At 36.2% G+C, this 22568-nt stretch overlaps 1 protein-coding gene across 1 annotated transcript in view; it reads left to right on the top strand.

The window, feature by feature from the left end:
* The window catches only part of LOC142337758 (cullin-1-like), a 64257-nt gene that overhangs the window by 28483 nt on the left and 13206 nt on the right, over positions 1-22568 (top strand). The window contains exons 8-13 of the mRNA XM_075387254.1: positions 12081-12184; positions 14929-15289; positions 15801-15916; positions 19919-20045; positions 20549-20643; positions 20850-20990. Of these exons, the coding sequence (XP_075243369.1) occupies positions 12081-12184; positions 14929-15289; positions 15801-15916; positions 19919-20045; positions 20549-20643; positions 20850-20990 (944 nt within the window). The remainder of the gene's footprint in view (positions 1-12080; positions 12185-14928; positions 15290-15800; positions 15917-19918; positions 20046-20548; positions 20644-20849; positions 20991-22568) is intronic.

Here is a 22568-nt window from a genome sequence, read left to right as displayed (position 1 = left end):
AACTTTTTGTCTTTTGGTTTTGTTTCAAGATAATAAGAAATTAGTAGAAGCACGTTTATTCTGATGAGTAGTTAGATGGCGTTTAATTGGATTTCCACTTAGAGGATTTCCGCTTTCTCGGTAGTGTTTTTTTTTGTACACATGCGGCAACTTCAATTAGATTTTCTGTTTTTTTTTCGATTTTTGATCGGATTTTTTAATGGTTTTCCCAATCCATTCATATTTCATTTTAGGCCTAGTTTTTTTTGTTTGAACTAAATTTCAATTTATCGCTAGTGTTTTTTTCACTTGCGGCATTTTAACATTCATTATTCATTTTCTGTTTTTTTAATTTATCTGATTCTTTAGAAATGGTTCTCACAACTCAATCGTAGTCCGTTCTGGGTCTAGTTTTCTGTTTATTTATTGAAAATATTTTGAAATGTACGTCAGGACTTGTCCTGATATCTTTTTTTGTTTCGTCGTCTGACGCTCTTTTTCGTTTTACATTTGTTCACACAGCAAAGCTGAAAAAATCAAATTTTCTGAATAACTTCTTCCTCTCACTAACGGCATTTCTCACTCTCTCTAGCAAAAGTTTTTTTGCGTGATTAGATTTGAGCACAAGTGACTTGCCTCACTCAATAAATCGACTTTTGCACTCTAAAACTTTGCACTAATTTGAATTTTGTTTAAGGTCAAAGAAACTCATATGTGCCGTAAAGGTCCCCAATAGGAGCTTCTGCGGGATGAATTTTAACAAGCGTTATTAGTTTATCGCTGAATGTTTTGCACCTATCTTTTTGAGCGGCGTCGATTTTATTTTCAACTTAGATCTGTTTATCGCTTTTTTACGGCACGCAGATCTTTTCTTCCGAGGCTATTCCGACAATCTGCCGGCTATGTTAGTTAAAATTTGTAGTCACAGTTCACAATCGGCCAAATCGAACGCTGATGACAAAGTATAGATATACCAGAAATGCTTGTTTCAGTCTCGCACAACTTTGTCGCTTTCACGGGGCAATCAATCGTTTGAGTTTAGTTATTCTGACGATAGGCCGTGTTTAGCGGTGGTCATGATTCATTCAGGTTGATATAGTAAAGTTTTAACTTAGGAGCGATTTTTCAAGTTAAGTCCTGTTCTAAAATTTTAGTCTTTCTTTAATTGCTCTCAAACGAAGTTTAGCAATTATATTAGTCTTGTTGGTCTTTTTTTTATTGCGATTTTCCGCTTGACTGATTATGCATGCGACCCATTTGACTTTTGGTCCTCAAAAACTGGATAAACAGGTCGCGCCCAGCGGTCATTAAGTTCTCTTAGAGCTTTTCAGCTCACTAGTGTCCAAGTAAGCGATTCACAGAAACTGTTTTGGAGACTTATTTATGGTGTGAAGGGCTCGCTCCCCTTCAGTTAAGGGCTGAACTGAAGGCCTCACGCCCCTTCAGTTAAGCTAAAGCTAGCATCACTAAACCGTAGCTAGTTACTGACAAAACCAACCGCTTGCCGGTCGTTTGAGAGCGTTTCGCCCGTAGTTAGTCGTTATGTTCTATTATTGCAGTCTTTTTCTAATATTTATAATAGGTTTATAATTTCCAATTTCGTTGTTTTAGTTCTATTTATAAATAGGAGGTACGATTATCTGCTTTAAAGAACATGGAAACACTCTTGAATAAAAGACTCGAGGAAGTCATTGGCGACAATTGCCAGGAGATGGTTGGGAAGTGTATGTTTTTCGTTCGGTCCGCTGCTGCCAAACAGTTTTTGCCATTATTTCTGCATTGTTACATTTGTGTGATATTTAGCACCAATCGGCTTTTGTGATTTTTTCTGAATGGCAAAAAACAAGATTTATCGGAAATTGATTTGTTTCAGTTGATTTGATATCGGAAATTGATTTGATTAGTATCAATCAATTTCTTCATTCAAAACACCGTCATCTGCTGTTTGCATTTGCATATTCATTTCAATATGCTATATGCGCATTGAGAAGTGGGTGTGCGTGGTGTTGTGAAATCTATTTTCCTCGTAATACAAAATCATACAATTTGACCTCATTTTTTGGGGAGCTCTTTGTCTATTAGCTATCAAAGATGGTGGCTACGTTTGAAAGTAAACTTTAAGGCGATCGTTTATCAATAATAACGCAGGTTCCGCTATCATAAATGCAACTACAGGACGGATTTGCTGATTTCGCACTGGAATCTCATGACCAGTCGGGAGCTGTTCTAACCTTAGTGGTTTTTTTCCGGTTGTCCATTTCGTTTCTAAAATTGTGGGTTATTTTGTCTCATGTTCTAGTGGGAAAGACGGACTATGCTTGGAACAACCTAAGCAGGTTGTTAAATGCATCGGCCGGTGGAATATATTACGAATTCGTATATAATGAAGGTTAAACAGTGATTTTTTAATACTGTTCGCTGTCTTGCGAACTAAAGTTGTCATCAAAAGTAAAGCATCTTGGTATTGAAAGTCATTTTCAACAGTAGTCAAAATTATTAGATAGTTAGGGGAATGCTGTTCTTAATAATGCCTTTTGTTCGATGCCATTCTCATCTCTAGGTCGCTGAATAATGTTTGCTATTTGGGAAGGAGTCTCTAAATAGTCCCTTTTCTCAATATAAACATCCGTGAAGCGGTTATACAGGTCATGCTATTGGAAACGACAAATTTTTAGGACTGATGCAAATCCGAAGATGTGTGCTTGCGTTTGCTGAAAATGTCATTATTTGTTTTGAGGTTTTGTTAAGGAAACCTAAATTATTGGCAAGCAAGCAACCTTTAGAGTAACATTAGCAAAAATTCTGTCTGTCTTCTTTGGTGTCGTCTTGAAAGCTAGCTGGGGTAGTTTGTTTACCTGTGCGACCTGCGGTTTAGTGGCCAACATCGCGCGGAATTAATGGTTTCGATTCTTCCTGGGCGAAGTTTGACTTCATTAAAGCAAACCACAAATTTGAAGCCAGTGAGATGCTGAGAACAACAGCAAACAATGAATGAAGTTTTTCCAGATATCTGTTCATCTGAAGAGCTCTGATCTGGTAGCCAACAAAGATAATGTCTGCGGTTCAAAGCAAATGTTCCAAAAATGTTTAGGAAACGACAGACTTTCCAACTACTCAATGAGCTTAAAGGCAAATCATATAAATCACAGAATTTTCCAATCCTAAGCAGCTGTTATCAGAAGTTTGATGAGCCTTCGGATAAAAATAATGCAAACGAGTTCAACAATTTTTTTGCTTCAATCGGACATCAAGTCAGTAGGCACCTAAATAAAAGTTTCCAACCTTCTTTTCCTAGACACCAATGCTCCATGTATCTTTACAAAACTACTGCGAGAGAGGTGGGGGATATCTTAACTAATCTTGACAACAAGTCATCCTCAGGTGTTGATGATATAAGTAACATACTAATCAAATTATCTTCAGATGTCATCAACCCCTACCTAGTGTTTCTGATAAATTTTTCATTTGACAAAGGTATTTTTCCTTAAGAACTGGCTCGAGCAAGAGTTCTTCCACTGCACAAAGAGGGGTCTAAACTTGACCAAAATAATTATAGGCCAATTTCACTTCTTGTAGTTTTCAGTAAAATTTTTGAAAGAGCTATGTACAATCGCGTGTACCAATATTTTGAGAAATTCTCTTCATTTTATAAGAAGCAGTTTGGTTTTAGATCTAAACATAGTACAATTGATGCACTAGTTGAGCTAACCGAAACTGTTCGCATGAGACAACAACATTCGACCATAGTTAGTTTCTTTTTGGATTTAAAAAAGGCGTTTGATACTATCAATCATACATTTCTTTTGGAAAAACTAGAGAGATATGGAATTAGAGGCAACTGCTGGAACTGGTTTAACTCTTATCTGAGTAATAGAATGCAGCAAGTTGTAATTAATGGTACTTCTTCTGATTGGTGCGAAATCAAAAACGGTGTTCCTCAAGGATCGATTTTGGGCCCTCTTCTGTTTTTAATATATATAAACGACCTTCCTTTAGTCTGTAAAAATGTTGAAGTTTTACTTTTTGCTGACGACACTAACATAGAAGCAGTTGGGTGCTTGGATAGCATAAACCTCTGGCTTGAGAGTAACAAGCTTGTCCTTAATCTTAGTAAAACAATGCAACTTAACGTGAAAAAAGGCCCGGAAAATCTTAGTTTCCAATTGAACAAAACTGACATCAAAGTTGAGCATTACTGTAAATATCTTGGGGTAAAAATAGATAATAAGTTCTCCTTTCGGGATCATATAGATCATGTGCAAAGTAAGCTAAGTAAACAATGTGGTATACTAGCAAAACTCAGACATTATGTTCCTCGGAATCAACTAATTTCTTACTACAATTCGAATGTGACACCACTAATTCAATATGGTGCCTTGGTTTATGGTTGCTGTACCTACTCAGCGCTTTTACCGATCTACCTATTGCAGAAAAAAATTTTAAAAGTAATATATTTTAGAAAAAAAGGTGATCACTGCGACGATATTTTTATGAGGCACTCGTTGTTGACTATCTACGAGTTACACATATACGAATTAATTAAATTTGTTCTGAAATCAATCAATGGTCTACACCAGCAATATTTCTGCAATAATTTGTTTCAATTTAAATCGAACGACCGGAAAACCAGAAGTGGGATTCTTAACTTGCTAAAGGAACCATTTTGTAAGAAGAAGTTGGAGCGCAATTCAATACGTTTTAGAGGCGCTAAACTATATAACAAATTAAAGATAATGCAGATAATTCCCGCTAATTTAGAGAATGGTAGCCAAGCTGAAGTGACAAATTTCTGTCATAAATTGAAAAACTCATATCTGGCGTCAAACTACGAGCTAATTAGATTCGTTTTTAACTGAAGCGAACAACAATGTTGAACATGTGCTACTCTAGTTTGTTGAATTGATGTCCTATCTGAATAATTTGTTAATTTGTGCTATATTTTGCATGTATTGAACGAAGGTTTATGAATTCATTGTTGTCAGTAATTTATTGGGCAAATTGAAAAAGAAGATCGCTCTGATCTCGTTATTTGTCCACGTTGCTTGTTTATTATTCAACAACGAAATTAATTCTTTCTTTCTTTCTTTTAAATGTTATGAACTGGTTTTTGAGGGCAAGGGCAGCTTCTGCCATCATAAAATGCCTCTACGAGACCAGTTTGGAATGGGATCCGAAGCGTAGATCTGCTGAGTTTGTACTGCAGTCCCACAGAAAGCAGCTGTCCTCTCGTTTTTCCAGAAGTCCTTCCCTTTTCAGTAACGTATCTTCATTTGTTGTTGTTGTCAATTTTTTTCAAGAGACGGGGACTCTACTTGGTGCAACTTGCTGCAGGGCAATTCAATACGTTTAGAGGTGTTCAACTGTATGATAAATTAAAGATACTGGGAGATCGTTCACATTAATTTAGACAATCGTACCAAAGCTGAAGTGAAAAGTTTTTGCCATATATCAAAAAAATCATACCTCCTGTCGAACTAAGAGTTAAGCAGATCATTTTTTACCTGAAGGAAGAAATATTGGAACATGTAATACTATAGTTTATTAATAGCCGCCCTCATCTTCTCAGCCGGCTATTATAGTGCTCCTATTTTTTACAATTCAAAGAAGTTGAATTGTATTGGGGCGCTGTCTTTTTACGACTCGAGTATTGGAGACGTCTTTTTTTTTAATCAATTTTATTGAGTGATTTTTGAAGCGGGAAATGAAACGCGTGAAAAAATTTGGAGTGATTTTGGTGCTGAACAAAATGAAGGAAGTGTGGAGCGAAAAGAGAGTGGTTTTTTGTTCATATCGCTGTTTTCTAGAGAGCGAGAAATTGAGGTGTGAAAAAAATTCTGTAAGCGAGCGAAATTTTTTGTTCACGTGCGACATGTGCTGCATTTTAAAGCAGTTTTTTTTCTGATTTTTTTTTGGTTAAGAGGTTTGGTTATGATTTGCTGTTAATTTTAGGCTGGGTTTGGTAGTGGTTTGAAGGTTTCTGAAAATTTATATGAATTTTATGCTAATTCGGATGTTTTCATGTATTTTGCTGATTTTTGGGCTATTTTTTAACGATTTTTTTATTATTGTTTTGTTTTACTGCCTCAAACGGGTATTGAAGATGCCTCTATTAATTGAGCAATTTTAAGTTAACACGTGGTTACAGTTTTGTGGATATGAAGCATTTTTTTTTGTTGAGGATTATGACGAAAAATGTCGAAAATTGGAACTAATTTTCTTAATTTTTTTTGCTGTTTTTCGGTTTTTTCTGTTCCTTAGACAAGTTTCTTAACCTATTTTGACTTTCCTATTGTATTGCGAGCTTCTGGGTACCCTATTGGCTGAAAAAAATTTTAATTAAGATTTATGTGCTTTTGTAATATTAAAAAATATATTAATTGTTTCCAGTTTTTTAGTTAAAGTTGTATGTAGGAGCTTATTTTTTCATGATTTGGCTTCAAGTATTTTTAAAAAATCTCGTAAGTAGTTGTAGTAGTTACTAGTTGTAGTGATGATGTAATTGTGGCAGAGATGGTTTTTTGGGGTATCAATTTATGACAGAATTTGATCAGATTTTTTATCATATTTTAATAGATTTGATTTTTTTACTTTTTGTTTTATGGTTTTATTTCAAGAGAATCCTAAATTACTGGAGGCACGTTTTTTCTTCTGATGAGGAGTTGGATGGCATTTAATTGGATATCCACTTCGAGTCGTTTCCAGAATTCTTCCGGCTATGTTTTTTTTAAGATCTGTTCACACATTTTCATGATTTTTGAAGTCAAAATGGAGTTGTGATTTTGGTCACGCCGAAACAGGAAGTGGAGCGAAAAAGCGAGTGAGTGGTTTTACTGTATAGAATTTCATCACTTTCATATTAGAATAGTGTGAGAAAAATGTGTGTGAGCGAAAATTCCTTCTCTTGCTAATGGTTTTTCGTTCTCTTGCTTAATTATATTAGTCCTGTCGGTCTTTTTTTATGCGATTTTTCGCTTGACCGATTTTACTTTTCGTTCTCAAAAAAGGCAAACATAGGTAGCGCCCAGCGGGCATTAAGTGCTCTTAGAGCCTTTCAGCTCTGTTTCATCTCAAACTGTTTTGGAGGCTTATACTTATGGTGTGAAGGGCGGTTCTTAGAAGTTGCAGACACCCCAACTATTGCCCCCACCCCCACCGCGCTGTTGCCCCCCCACGCCACTGTTGCTCATCCCATACCTCCCCATCAGCCCACCCAGTGCAATCCCCCCGTCCCCGTGGCTACGTTCGAACAACCGATCGCTAAAAACACGCAATTTTGTTTTAATTTTCACAATTTTTTTCAAGCTTTTTGAAAATTTTCGTCATTTTTGGAGTTCTTTCAGCCCTAGGTGTCAAGGAACCTCCTCTCGGGTTTTTGTAATAGCTTACTGCATAGTTTCTAGTGGTAGTGGAATGGTTTCAACTTTTCAACATCACCACGAATTTAAGCATTTTTTTTGACAAAACTTGCAAATTTTTTCAATTTTTTGACAATTATTTTTAATAGCCGCACAGCGATAGAAAAGTATTTTGTCGCACAGCGATTCAAAGAATTTGAATTGTATTGGGGCGCTGTCTTTTTTTAAAGATCTGTTCACACATTTTCATGATTTTTGAAGTCAAATTGGAGTAGTGATTTTGGTCACGCCGAAACAGGAATGGAACGAAAACGCGAGTGGTTTTGTGGCGTGACATTTTTTTGCTCTAAATTTGAAGTAGAGTGAGAAAACGGGGTTTGAACAAAAATTCGCTTTCTCGCTATTGGTTTTTTTTCACATGCGGCAATTTCACTTTGATTTTTACAGTTTTTTCGATTTTTTGGATCGGTTTTTTTTCTAAATGGTTTTCCCAATCCATTCATAGTCCGTTCTTGGTCTAGTTTTCTTTTTAATCAATGAAAATTCTTTGACTTGTACGTCAGGACTTGTCCTGCTCTGTTTTTTTTTATTAGTCGAACAAAAAAATGTTTCGCGTTACCTCATTTTGCCGCTTTTTAAACATTTTGCGTGAAATCTTTTTGACTTCTCTAGGCTAGTAGTTTCTCTCTTCTCTCTTTCTGCTAAAAGTGATTTTGAAAATCAGTTGCTCAGCAAAGCAATTCAAACTGAACAGAGTCAGTATAAAAGTTGAAGTCAGAAATAGAAACGGGATAAACCCTTAAAGCCGAATTTTAGATGCTCGCTATTTGAACGTCGTTCCTATAATTAATATTAACCTCTCTCTAATGCTTATTGGTATTGATAGTAGCCCCTGTAGCCTCTCTAAGGAACAGAAGTATGTTCAACTACGAAATTCCATTTAAAAAATCGGATTTAAAAAATGTTTTAGGCAAAAATCTTTTTTTTTAATAGCCGCCCTCATCTCAGCCGGCTCTTATAGCGCTCCTATTTTTCCTTCGTCGAACAAAAAAATGTTTCGCTTTACCTCATTTGCCGCTTTTTCAACATTGGTCGCGTGAAATCTTTTTGACTTCTCTAGGCTAGTTTCTCTATTCTCTCATTCTGCTAAAAGTGATTTTGAACATCAGTTGCTCAGCAAACCAATTCAAACTGAACAGAGTCAGTATAAAATTGAAGTCAGAAATAGAAACGGGATAAACCCATAAAGCCGAATTTTAGATGCCCGCTATTTGAACGTCGTTTCTATAAGTATTAGTTAACTCTCTCTAATGCTTATTGGTATTGATAGTAGCCCCTGTAGCCTCTCTAAGAAACAGAAGTATGTTCAACTACGAAATGCCATTAAAATAAATCGGACTTAAAAAATGTTTTTGTACAAAAATTTTTTTTAATAGCCGCCCTCATCTCAGCCGGCTATTATAGCGCTCCTATTTTTTTCCTTCGTCGAACAAAAAAATGTTTCGCTTTACCTCATTTTACCGCTCTTTCAACATTTTGCGTGAAATCTTTTTGATTTCTCTAGGCTAGTTTCTCTCTTTTCTCATTCTGCTAAAAGTGATTTTGAACATCAGTTGCTCAGGAAAGCAATTCAAAATGAACAGAGTCAGTATAGAAATTGAAGTCAGAAATAGAAACGGGATAAACCCATAAAGCCCAATTTTAGATGCCCGCTATTTGAACGTCATTCCTATAAGTATTAGTTAACTCTCTCTAATGCTTATTGGTATTGATAGTAGCCCCTGTAGCCTCTCTCTAAGAAACAGAAGTATGTTCAACTACGAAATGGCAACGAAATAAATCGGACTTAAAAAGTGTTTGTGCACAAAAATCTTTTTTATTCAATATCTATTCTTTCAATCCCAATCATGCTTATTAGAATCAACGGCGGCTATTTTCCGGCAATCTGCCGGCTATGTTTGAATTTGTGTCTCATTTTGAGTCATTGTGTCTTATTTTGAATCCGATTATTTTTTAACTGAAGGAAGAAACGATATTGGAACATGTGATACTATAGTTTATTGAATTTGTATCTCATTTTGAATACGCGGGGCAGCCATGGTGGCCCCAGTCTCATTGATTCCCGTAAGAGCTTATCACGACGATATATTGATTATCTTTACCGAGATCATTGGGTGGACATAAAGTCAGGACGTCATACCTCGACACTGTAGTAATCACTCTCCTTCAACCAGCTAAGTTCCTTTCAATTTATATTATATTATTTGTATCTTCACCTTTCTATCCGTATGGTCAAAATAGTTGCGGCGAGTTCCCTTTATCATTCCATCAGTAACTTAAAATTATCAGAACAAGAGAAACTCTCTGACATTGTTCACTCTTACCCTGTCCTCGACCTACACACAAACACATCAAACTATTGTGACGATTATCTTACGTCAGCTTCACTGAGGAACCGAAACATTATTCTTTGGCGTGACCTCGTGAATAATACTCTAACTTCTCATCCCAGAAAGAAAAACATCCCTCAAATGGTTGACGAACTCATTGAAACTTTGAAGACTAACCCCAACTTTTTTTGTAATGCCACCTGCCAACGCGAAGGAGCGCCTTACATCTATAACGATCTTGTAAAGTCCCTGAACTGCTACCTAATCGACGTGACAAAGCACATTATTAGCGCCTCTGAATAAACTGACGAGTTGGTATTAGCAGAATACCAAGAGCTCCATCAAACACCAGACGTTAAACTGCGAAGCTTGGAATCTTCAAGACAAGTGGCACGAAGAGACGATCGGCTGACGAGTCGCTACCGAGTCTGGGGCTCTGAGCCCCTACTAGTTTTTGTTCATTTGTAAAACTATCAATCTTCTAAGGCGCCCTAATTGAGTCTCTGGCTCTGAGCCCGTGAAAGATGCCAAAACAATACTGGCTATCGAATCAAGTCAATCTCTGATTGTTGCGCTACATGTGCTGAGGAAATTCTGAAAAATTAAAGCTCTTTTGACTGCTTCTTTTGTGGACGTCGAATGCACTTAACTGAGAACTGCACTGGCCCAAGTGAAACGGCAATGAAAGGAGTCTTGTCCGTTGGTAAATGTAACGCCTCTATCGAAGAGAAACGTCAAGAAAAATTTGCTGATACACTAACAAGACCAAGCGATGGTAAAAGAGCGCAAGGAAAACCAAATAAAAAACCTTAAGAGCGAAATGACCGACCTCAAAAAAAAGCTGTCTCCGAGATCAAATCATTCCTCAAGCAAGTCCCCAATAGAAGCAATCCCCGCTGTTGTACCAACTCCAAGACCTGAAACTCTGCCAAAACCTGAAGAGATTGACGGCATGCGAATAAGTGGCATCCCTGAATCAAAACGAAAAAGAAGCCAGGCTACGTCAGGAACATGATCTTGCCCAGGTTCAAAAGTTACTGGCGCACGTCGAGGTCAATGCCGATATTGGAGACATGATACGACTAGGACGGCACGAGAGCAAAACTAGAACAATACTTTTGAAGATACCGAATGCCTATCAACGACGAATGATTTTTCTCTCTGCGAGAAAACAATCCTGCAGCCAACCTGTGTTTCGAGTCGACAACTAACAAAAGAAGAAGCTGATCTTGAGAATCAAGCTTTAATGCGAAGACGTGAACTGAATATTGTTGGCGCAGAAGCAAAGAATCTTCGAGTTCGTGACAAAATTTTGTTCATTCGGCAGGGCACAAATTGGATCAAGGACAAGACACCCGAAGTCCATATGTCCTCTTGACTAATCGCCTTCTTGAAAACTGTATAGACTTAAAGAAACTCATCTTTACTTAAATTAACCATAGAATTTGAACAATTCAATAGCCGGGTTTTATGCGAACCCGTGGATTACTTTATCCTAAATATTATTATTATTATTATTATTATTATTATTATTATTATTATTATTATTTTATTATTATTTGTTTGCTGTATTTTAAAAATGTTTAACGAACGTATATCAAATCTTCGTATCTAGTCAATGATTTATTTTGGGCAAATTGAAAAAGAAGATTTGTCTGATCTCCTTTTTGTACACTCTGTTTGTTGTTATTATTCATAAATATGCAGCAACAAATTTTTTTCAGAATGTTTGAAGGTTCTTGTATATAGTGTCGTTTAAACAAAGCAATTTGTAGGGCTGTTTGTTGTTATCTTGAACTTAAGTTGTATTCGAAGTCAAGCGCGCAAATTGGTAATTAAAGTGTACAACCAAAGCAACCAACAAGGCAACAAATATTTTGGCTAGATGGGTAGTTGCTCTTGATCAAAATGCTTTTTATTTGATGCCATTCTGAACTCTAGTGCGTTGAATAGTTGTGTTCACTAGTCGGAAAACGTATAGTCTATGATGTTCAAAAATTCTTTGAGGTAGACTCCCGTAAAGTGCTCGTTGGAAAGCAAAATCAGCAAGAGCGTGGTTCCTTCTGTTGAAGGTGTCATTTTGATTTCGAGACTTTGACCTAAACTGTCAAATGTTAGCTGTATGTTCATTATTCTAATGAACTTGATTACTATTTTGTGCAGTCTACTGTCGGAGTAACAAAACCGAAGATAGGAATTCTTGAGGTGTGGTATATTGAGATTCATCAGATTGGAAAGCCAGTCAAGACTATGAGCAAAAGTTGTGCTGTAGGGGGGGTCAATGTGTAACTTCTTGGCCAAACGTACATACAGCTGCTCTTGTGGATCCATTTTGAACTTGCATGTGTATTTTTAGGTTGCGGGTGGTGCTCCGGGGCAGTCGAAATCAGGAGATCCAGCCAAGACAGCAGCAGAGTTACTTGCACAGTACATCGACTCACTCCTGCGAGTCAGCTCAAGGCTAGTGTGTTTAATTGCTCTCAAACAAAGTTTGTAGCAATTATATTAGTCCTGTCGGTCTTTTTTTATGCGATTTTTCGCTTGACCGATTTTACTTTTCGTTCTCAAAAAAGGCAAACACAGGTAGCGCCCAGCGGGCATTAAGTGCTCTTAGAGCCTTTCAGCTCTGTTTCATCTCAAACTGTTTTGGAGGCTTATACTTAGGGTGTGAAGGGCGGTTCTTAGAAGTTGCAGACACCCCAACTATTGCCCCACTCCCACCGCGCTGTTGCCCCCCCCACGCCACTGTTGCTCATCCCATACCTCCCCATCAGCCCACCCAGTGCAATCCCCCCATCCCCGTGGCTACGTTCGAACAACCGATCGCTAAAAACACGCAATTTTGTTTTAATTTTCACAATTTTTTTCAAGCTTTTTGAAAATTTTCGTCATTTTTGGAGTTCTTTCAGCCCTAGGTGTCAAGGAACCTCCTCTCGGGTTTTTGTAATAGCTTACTGCATAGTTTCTAGTGGTAGTGGAATGGTTTCAACTTTTCAACATCACCACGAATTTAAGCATTTTTTTTGATAAAACTTTTCAATTTTTTGACAATTTTTTAACTCTGATTTTTACTGTTTTTTCGATTTTTTGGATCGGATTTTCTGAATGGTTTTCCCAATCCATTCACAGCTCATGCTAGGCCTAGTTTTTTGTTTGAATTAAAATTTCGTTTCTCGCTAGGGTTTTTTTTGCTCACATGCGGCATTTTGATATTGATTTTCTGTTTTTTTTCTTATTTTTTTGTTCTGATTTTTTTAAAAAGGTTTTCTGAATTCACTCATAGCCCATTCTAGGTTTAGATTTTCTGTTTAGTCAATGAAAATTCTTTGAATTGTACGTCAGGACTTGTCCTGCTATGTTTTTTTATTTGGTCATGATTTTTGTTACGACCATATGACGTCACAGCCACTTTTTGTTCATTCGTTCATGCAATTTCAACTGAATTGCATGTGTGACGTCATTTTTCGCTCTTAGTGGAGCGAGTTTTTTGTTCATGCGCGTGATTAAATTTTTGGTCACACTTGACTTACCTCACTCTCAAAAATGACTTCCTCACTTTGAAGTTGACTTTTATTTACTTTTAATTCAAAGAGATAAGGTCAAATGGGTGTGTGTCACTCTAAACGAAGGTTTTTTGAGAGCAGTCAATAGAGGCAGCAAAAAAAGTTTACAGATTTTTAATCAAAGTATAACATATCAGTTTTCAATGAAAAGACGAATTTTTTTGGTCTGTCTTTACTGATTTTTTTGAGACTGCAGATCTACGAAGCTATTGCGGCTATTTTCTGGCAATCTGCCAGCTATGTTTAATTATTCACGTCTTTCTTGACACAGGGGCCAGAAAACGTCCTTATGGGTTGGATATTAAGTTACTGAAAAAGTTTTATTTGCCATGGAATAGCTTTCTTTTTTCTAATGACAAATTTTAAGCGATTTTTTTATTACACTTGCATTTTGTTCAAGTTTTTGAAAATTTTTGACGGTTTTTAGGTTTCTCCAGCCTGAAAAGGCGAGGAACCTCCTCTAGGATTTGACAATAGGTTACAATATAGTTTCTAAATGTAATGGAATGTTTTCACGATTTCAACACCAGGAATTTTTTTGACATTTGTTGTCACTATTCAGGGTTTTCAGCCTAACAGAAAATCTCCGTTAGGGTTTGACAATAAGTTACTGGAAAATGCTTTTCGGCAATAGATTATTTTTCAAATTTTATCACAATTTTTAGCAGTTTTTTCAACTTGCATTTTCAATTTTTTTTTTGAATTTTTAAAAATTTCCAGCTTTTTCAAGTTTTCTTAATCTTTTTGAATTTTTTAATCATTTTTTTCCGGCACCAGGGTCCTAGAGACCTCCTCCAAGGTTTGATGATAAGCTGTCGCATAGTTCCTAGAGCTAGTGGAATGGTTATCGATGTTTTTTTAACGACTCCAGCTTTAGAAATTTTTTAATAAAATTTAATTTTCAAATTTTCGGTAAAATATTATGTTCCAAGTTTATGGATCTTTATCAGCCAATGAAACTATTTAAAGCTTGAAATAGGGATACTTGATAGCCTCTTGAGACAATGAAATGGTTTCGAAGATTTTAGTATCTTGAATTTTAGCAGGATTTTGTAAAAAAAATTTGCGATTGCTTTTAAAGTTTTTGGATTTTTTTGTCCTTTTCTGAGTTTAACAATCATTACTGGCCAACGAATACTTTGCAAATTTTTAGAATATCAGTTTTTTATTTGGTTTATTTACTAACAAGGCTAGAAAACTAAAATTTGCATCAAGTTGCATCATAAAGGTTTGAGTCGAATCAAGCTAAAGCTAGCCTCACTAAACCGTGGCTAGCTAGTGACGAAGCCAACCGCTCGCCAGTCGTTTAAGAGCAATTCGCCCGACGTTAGTCGGTTATGTTTTATTTACTGCCTTTTCGTTGTTTACAAGTTAGTCCATCCTTTCTTGGCAGTTCGAGATTATAAATTTTTATGACCTGCCGCACAGCAACTTTGTAATTCTAGCCTTAATTATTTGGCAGTGGTGGGTTTTGCATTGTTTCCTATCTTCAACAGCTTAATCGTGACAAGGATTTGAACGTTAATTCGTTCTTTTATAACAGTAACGGAATTATAACCACCTATTATGCAATATTATCGGTGTCTTATTGAAATTTAGAGAATTTAGTTTGAGCAAACATTAAAATACTTTCGTTTCTAGGAAATCGGATGACAATGACTTAGATGAGCACATGCAGGACTCTATGATGATATTCAAGTACATCTCAGAGAAGGACGTATTTGCCCGTCAGTACTCACGACACTTAGCTAACAGACTGGTGAACGGAAGCTCCGTCTCAGATGATGCTGAACAGAGTATGATCGAAAAACTAAAAGGCACATGCGGCTTCGAGTACACAAACAAGTTCCAGAAAATGTTCACAGACGTTAATTTGTCAAAGAAATTGAGCGAAGAGTTTAAAAAGCCACCGGCAACTATGGAGTTTGATTTCTCAATTATTGTGGGAACTAGTGCGTCGTGGCCTTTTAACAATGTCAAAGGCTATATTCTACCAAAAGAGGTGACCATTGAAGTTTCCTGGTTTCTAAATTACTTGATGTTATTTTGCTTTTCAAACAAAAACCTTGAATAGATTGTTGTTTTTTTTTATCGAAAAATGACTTTTTATTTAAAGCTGCATAGATAGTAGATTGCAATCCTTTTCGGTTGGTCGGGATCCAAGTTGTTCCAAAATTGTGTTGTTAGGTACCTAATATTTCATCAATAGAAAGTTGGCTGTTGCCTTTTCCGGAAGACACGATTTCCTTGACAATGCCAATAAATTTTAATTCAATTTTAAGTCAAAACTGTTTTAATGGCTTGCCGGATAATTAATAATGTTTTTCAATAAACATTGCTGATTTTCAAATGGGGCCCTGCTTGCTAACGAGTGATAGCGATCAAATTTTACTAACGGTGACCAGATTTTTGTGTTCCTGGCTAACGTAATGTATAACGCATGTAACAATATGGCAAAGTTATCCCGAATTTTAAATTTTTATTTGATTTAGAATGTGAACCATTGTTTTTAGTTTCAAGCAACATTTGAGAAGTTTAAGATGTTCTACAACCAAAAACACAACAATAGGAAACTCGACTGGCAGTGGAACCGGTGCAAAGGTGAAATTGCCACCGGATGTTTTCAAAGGTAAGTTATCTAGAGAACATGTTTTCTATTTGTGATAACCCCAGTGTTCTCAGAATTTTTATCGTGCATGATCTGACAAATTTCTGACAAAACCATCTTGCTGACGTTTGTCAGATCTTACACCGTAAAAATTCCTCTTATGCGATTTTATGCGATAAAAATTCTGTATCTGATCTTACACATGAAAATTCTGCTGACAAAAAATGTTTTTCGTGTAAGATCTTAATAAGAATCTTATAAGATCTTGTAATATAAACAATCGGAAAGCTATGACTCATCTTTCTGATAGGATTTTTATCAGATCTTATGCGATAAAAATTCTTTAAGTATGGCATGTTCTTCAAATCGAAGACAATTCAGAGTTGCTTTGAAGCAGTAGCCGAAAAGCTACGGCAAGCAACAAAAAGCTACGGCTTTTATTTGCCTTCTTTTGGTTTTTTTATTTCGTCAAAATTTTTGGGATCTTTTCCGTTTGTGCCCCCCAGTACGTTATGCCCCCCCCCCCCAGTTACAGAGCTCGTGTCATTACATAGTAAATCAAATGTAAAAAATATGCACCCACTAACCAGGAGATCACAAACGGAAAATAACCGATTTTTGATACGATCATATGACATCACAACCACTTCAAATCTGCTTTTTGTTCATTCGTTCATGCAATGTCAACTGAAGTGTGTATGTGAGGTCATTTTTCACTCATATTGGAGCCAGTTTTTTGTTCATTCGCTTGATTATGTTTTGGTCACGCGTGACTTACCTCGCTCTCAAAAATGACTTCCTGACTCTGAAACGGAATTTTCTTTGCTTTAATTCTAAGAGATAAGGTCAATTGAGTCCGTATCACTCTAATTGAATTCCATTTGAGAGCATTTAATAGAAGCAGCAATAACCTAAACAGATTCTTAATTAAAATAACATCTCAGCATTTAATAAAAACAATTTTGTTGGTCTGATTCTTTTACTATCTTTTTGATAATGCAGTTCTACGAAGCTATTTTCTGCCAATCTGCCAGCTATGTTAATGTGTTTTGAGACCTATAAGATAGTGTGAAAAAGGAGCTTTTTCGGAAGCAACGATTATCAAACTAAGCTGAAAAATTTTCTCAAAGACCAAAACTATCTTGGACTGCTAAGTTGAGCCACAGTACCTAGTTGAGACTCAGATCTTATAAGATAACAATTCAGCAAAATTGAATTATTATCTTTTAAGATCTGATAAGTATCTTATCAGATCTTACACGATTAAAGATCACGTAGGGCAGAATTGTTATCGTGTAAGACCAGATGAAATCTTACACGATAAAGATTTTTTATCAGCGTCCTATGAGATCCTCCACGATAAAAATTCCAGAATCACTGGGGAAGAAAAGCCAAGAAGACCGCGAAGTTATTCTAGAGGTCTTTTTCGGGGTCCTTATATACCTTGTTCAGGAACTCTTAGTAGCTTTGTCATGCTGATTTGTGTTTTGGCTCAGATATTTGACGATTGAAATCAACAATCTCTGGTTAAGCCTTTTTGCTCTAAAATCGTTATTTTGAATGTCAGAATTGCAGAACCAATGATGTGAAAGAACTATTTTTGTAGATCTCAAGAAAAGCATTTTGTTTTGCATGGTCTTTCTTTAGTCATCTAAAGCAACCCAAAGCTGACAAGAATAGCTTTAAGACAGTATAATCGAACCATGTTTTTTTCTGAAGTTCGTATGTAATATAGTGTTAAGCAAATTATCAATTGTTGATTAATTGCTCTCAATTGAAGTTTGTAGCAATTATATTAGTCCTTTCGGTCTTTTTTTTCCAATTTTTCGCTTCACCGATTTTTCGTCTGACGCTTTTGACTTTTCGTCCTCAAAAACGGGATAAACAGGTAGTGCCCAGCGGGCATTACGTACTCTTAGAGCCTTTCAGCTCAAACTGTTTTGGAGACTTATACTTTTACTTAGGGTGTGAAGGGCGGTTCTTAGAATTTGAAGATACCCCCACTGTTAACTCCCCCACTGTTGACTCTCCCCCCCCCCCCCCTATTGCCCCCACCCCCCGCCACCGCGCTGTTGCCCCTCACCCCAGTGTTGCCCCCCAATCAGCCCCTGGTTCACCCCCCCCCCCCCCCCCCTCCCGAGGCTAGCTACTGACGAACAACCGCTTGCTAAAAACGCAAATTTATACTATTTTGCAATTTTTTTCAAGCTTTTTGGAAAATTTTTGACCTTTTTTGTTTTTATCAATCCTAGGCGTCAAAGAACCTCCTCTAGGGTTTGATAATAGGTTACTGAATTGTTTCTAGTGGTAATGGAATGGTTTCAACATTTTAACATCACGAATTTCAGCAATTTTTTGAAAAAAAAACGTGCAATTTTTGCACATTTTTACCTTATTTTTTCCCCTTATTCAGGTCTTTCCAGACCCAGGGGCCAGAAAAAATCCTATAGGGTTGATAATAAGTTACTGGCAAATTTTTAATGGCCATGGAATAGTTTTTGAACTTTTCAATTTGACAAATTTTAGCTATTTTTTGATAAAACTTGCTTTTTAAGTTTTTTTTGAAATATTTTATCGTTTTTTTTAGATTTTTTCAGCCTTAAGAGCGAAGGAACCTCCTCTAGGGTTTGAAAATAGGTTATTGAATATCTTCTAGATTAAATGGAATGTCTGCAAGATTTTACCATCAAGAATTTTGGCATATTTTTGATATTTTTTTGCCAATTTTTTGACTTTTATAGTCATTATTCAGATTTTTTTGAGCCTCAAGGGTCAAAAAGCCTCCGTTAGAGTTTGATAATAAGTAACGGGAAAAATTTTGATGGTCATGGATTAATTTTCAACTTTTAATATCACAAGTTTTAGCAATTTTTTTAAATAAAATTTGCTATTTCAAAAGTTTTTTGTAGAAATTTTTTGTCATTATTTAGGTTTCGCTAGCCTCAAGCGCCACGGATCTTCCTTTAGTGTTTCATATTGTGTTACTGCATAAATTTTAGATGTAATGAAATGTTCTTCAAGAATTTTTCAAAATTTTTGCAATTTTTTCATGTTTTTGAATTTTTTCCGGCAACAGAGGCCCTGGGACCTCCTCCAAGGTTTGATAAAAAGCTGCTGCATATTTTCTAGAAGTAATGAGATGGTGATCAACATTTGTTTCCTCCAGTTTTAGTAAAATTTGGATAAAATTAAATTTTGTGAAATTTATGGAAAGTTTTTCTGATCCAAGTGTATGGATCTTTGAGCCTGTGAAGCTATTTCAGGCTTAAAACAGGGATACCGGATAGTCTCTTGAGACAATGAAATTGTTCTTAAGGTATTAATGTCTTGAATTTTAGCAAGATTTTTTTAAAGTTTGCAATTTTCAAACTTCATTTTTTTGTCCTTTTCTGAGTTTAACTACCATTACTGGCCAACGAAACTTTTCAAGTCTCGGAGATGGGTTACTTGACAGAACTTTCGAGACAAAAATTGATTTTGAACTTTCTTTATTACGAAGTTGAAAACTTTTTTAATTTTGCCTTCTATATGATTTATTTATTAACGAGGTTAGAAAACTAGAAGTTGCAGTGTCGAATCCAATCATGGAAGATATGCCTGTCTCTTTCTCTCTTTCGGTTAGGGTTCCGTTCCTTCTCTTTCTCGTTCACGTTTTATCTCTCTCTCTCTTTCTCTTTGTTGATGCCGCACTTCAGCTGCTGTTATGTGGCGTCATGCCATCATCTCTGATCCTCATTATCAATGAGTTATAGTTGAAATGTTTTTTATCATAAATGATCTAACAGGCACTTTTTAGGAAACCATTGTTTATTGCTCTCAAAAGCTTTTTGTAGCAAATATATTAATCCTGTTTGTCTTTTATGCAATTTTTCGCTTGGCCGATTTTTTGTCTGACCCAGTTGACTTTTGTCTGCAGAAACGGGATAAAGAGGTAGCGCCCTGAGGCCAACCGCTCGTCGGTCGTTTGAGAGCAATTCGCCCGACGTTAGTTGGTTATGTTTAAATTAATTCGTGCATGTGTAGGACGTACGTGTTCGTGGCCTCCATGTACCAGATGGGAGTTCTATTGCTGTTCAACAAGAGTGCCACCCTCACAATGGGCCATATCATACACGAGTGCGGAATCCCCAATTCCGAAAGCAGCATACAGGTACTATTACTATTGCAATCACTCATGCGTATTCGTCCTTTAGCCCTTTTTGTGCCACTGTGACCCCAAAATTCATATTGAAATGATGAGAGTCGCTTTTCATCAAGGAATAGATATTGCCGTCAGAGGATAAATTTTGCCCAAAGTTTCGTGAAGCTATCCGATGTTTCCGAAAATTCTATTTTTGTCGGCTTGATCTGATCAATGGTTTTTAGTAGAATTCTTAACAGTTTTGGGACCTAATAAGATATATTGTCAAATGCGGTGATCTTTCGCAGCAAGAAAAATCTGACTCCCTCTTGATTTCCCTAAAAAAGCTGATGGGGGAAGAAGGTTTTAACATTTCAGTTCTTTGCGATTAGTTTTCAGGAATGAGTGTAAGATATAAGATAGATGGACATCTCAATTCATTATGCAAATGTAACGATAGCGTAAATCGTAATCTGAACTTACGGCAGTGATGTGGGTTTTCGCATTGAGTTACTGTTTGTCTTCTTCCTCAGGTGATTCAGCAGTTGGTCAAAATGAAGATTCTCTCAAGTAATGGCGATGAGAAAGACGAAACGACCGAAATTACCGTCAGTGAAAATTATCACAAGTTAGTTAATGTTTTCTGTTAATTACTGTTGCTAAACCTGTCAGAATATTTAAACATTGATATTTGGAGGATACGTCTTCTCAGATGACAGTTATTCACAGCGAATTTTGTACTAAGGTCAATTATCAAATTGATTTCACTATGTATAAAAAATCAATTTTTTGCGCGAGGTAGAATAGTTTTGCGAACTGTAATGTTTGTGCTAGTAAGAAGGTGAAGGTTCCAATCACGATGCCGATCAAGGCTGAGCAGAGACAGGATAGACAGCACACAGACAGACAGGTGGAAGAGGACAGGAAGAATGTCATTCAGGCTGCAATCGTCCGGATTATGAAGATGAGAAAGAGGTAAGCTATACACGTCTAATACTCCAAGAATTTATGATGTGATTAAATACAGAATTAATACTAAGTTTTAAAATCAGGCATGAAGAGACCATACAAACAAAACCTGATTGGTTAAGTCAAAAAACAATTGGAGGCTCGAAATATATGAATGCACTTGGACAGACGCTAGAAATAGGTGAATGCACGGTGTCGATTTTAGAGCACATGGAGACTTTCTATAACCTGCGAAGCTGTAAGATGAGCGGAGCTATATTGCGGTGCTCTTGGTTTTTTTACAATTCAAAGAATTTGAATTGTATTGGGGCGCTGTCTTTTTTTACGACTCGAAGAAGATTATTGGAGAACTCCTCTTTGATTGCTCTCAATCGGAGTTTGTAGCAATTATATTAGTCCTGTCGGTCTTTTTTTATGCGATTTTTCGCTTGACCGATTTTTCATCTGACGCTTTTGACTTTTCGACCTTAAAAACGGGATAACAGGTAGCGCCCAGCGGGCATTTTTTTTTGAATTTTTTGTAATTTTTCTGGCACCAGGGTTCTAGGGACATTCTCAAAGGTTTGATGATAAGCTGTCGCGTAGTCTTTAGAGGTAATGGAATGGTTATCAATATTTTAATGACTCCAGCTTTAGAAATTTTGATAATTATTTTTTCAACCTTTCGGATAATTTTTATTTTGTTCCAAGTTTATGGATCTTTATGAGCCAGTCGAACTAGTTAAAGCTTGAAATAGATATACTGGATGGTCTCTTGAGACAACGAAATTGTTTTGAAGATATTAATATCTTGATTATTGGCAAGGTTTTGTTAAAATTTGCAATTGTTCTCAAAATTTTTGAATATTTTTGTCCTTTTCTGGGTTTAACGATCATTACTGGCCAACGAAGTTTTTCAACTCTTGCAGATGGGTTACTTGACATAACTCCTGAGACAAAATGTAGTTATGAACTTTTTTACTGCAATATTTGGAAGCTTTTCTTTTAGATTTTGCAAATTTTTGTAAATTTTTAAAATATCTTATTTGATTTATTTACTAACAAGGATAGAAAACTAAAAGCTGAAGAGTCGAATCAAGCTAAAGCTATCCGCACTAAATTGTGGCTAGCTACTGGCGAAGCCAACCACTCGCCGGTCGTTTGAGACCAATTCATCCGATGTTAGTTGGGTATGTTTTTTAATCAATTTTTTTTGAGAGGTTTTTGGAGGCAGGAAATGAAACGTAATTTTGTTGCTGAACATACTGACGAGTGGAGCGAAAAAGACTGGTTCTTTGTTCAATTCGCTCTTTTCTAGAGATCGAGAATATTTTTGTTCTTGTGCGGCATTTTAAAACAGTATTCTTTTAATTTTTTTGGTTAAGGGGCTTGGTTATGATTTCGTTCCACGTTTAGGCTGGTTTTAGTAGTGGTTTTAAGATGTCTAGAAATTCAAACAAAAATTTATGCTAATTCGGAGGTTTTTCATGTTTTTTGCTGATTTTTCGCCTAATTTTTTGGCTGTTTTTCGACGATTGTTTTATTTTAATGCCTGAAATTGATATCAAAAAGTAGTGACAGTTTTAGTAATATGAAGCATTTTTT

Source organism: Convolutriloba macropyga, chromosome 4, assembly GCF_964194025.1.
Source record: "Convolutriloba macropyga chromosome 4, txConMacr16.3, whole genome shotgun sequence".
Classification (NCBI taxonomy): domain Eukaryota; kingdom Metazoa; phylum Xenacoelomorpha; order Acoela; family Convolutidae; genus Convolutriloba; species Convolutriloba macropyga.
Note: the sequence above shows the minus strand (reverse complement) of the source record. Positions and strands in the feature narration are given on the sequence as shown.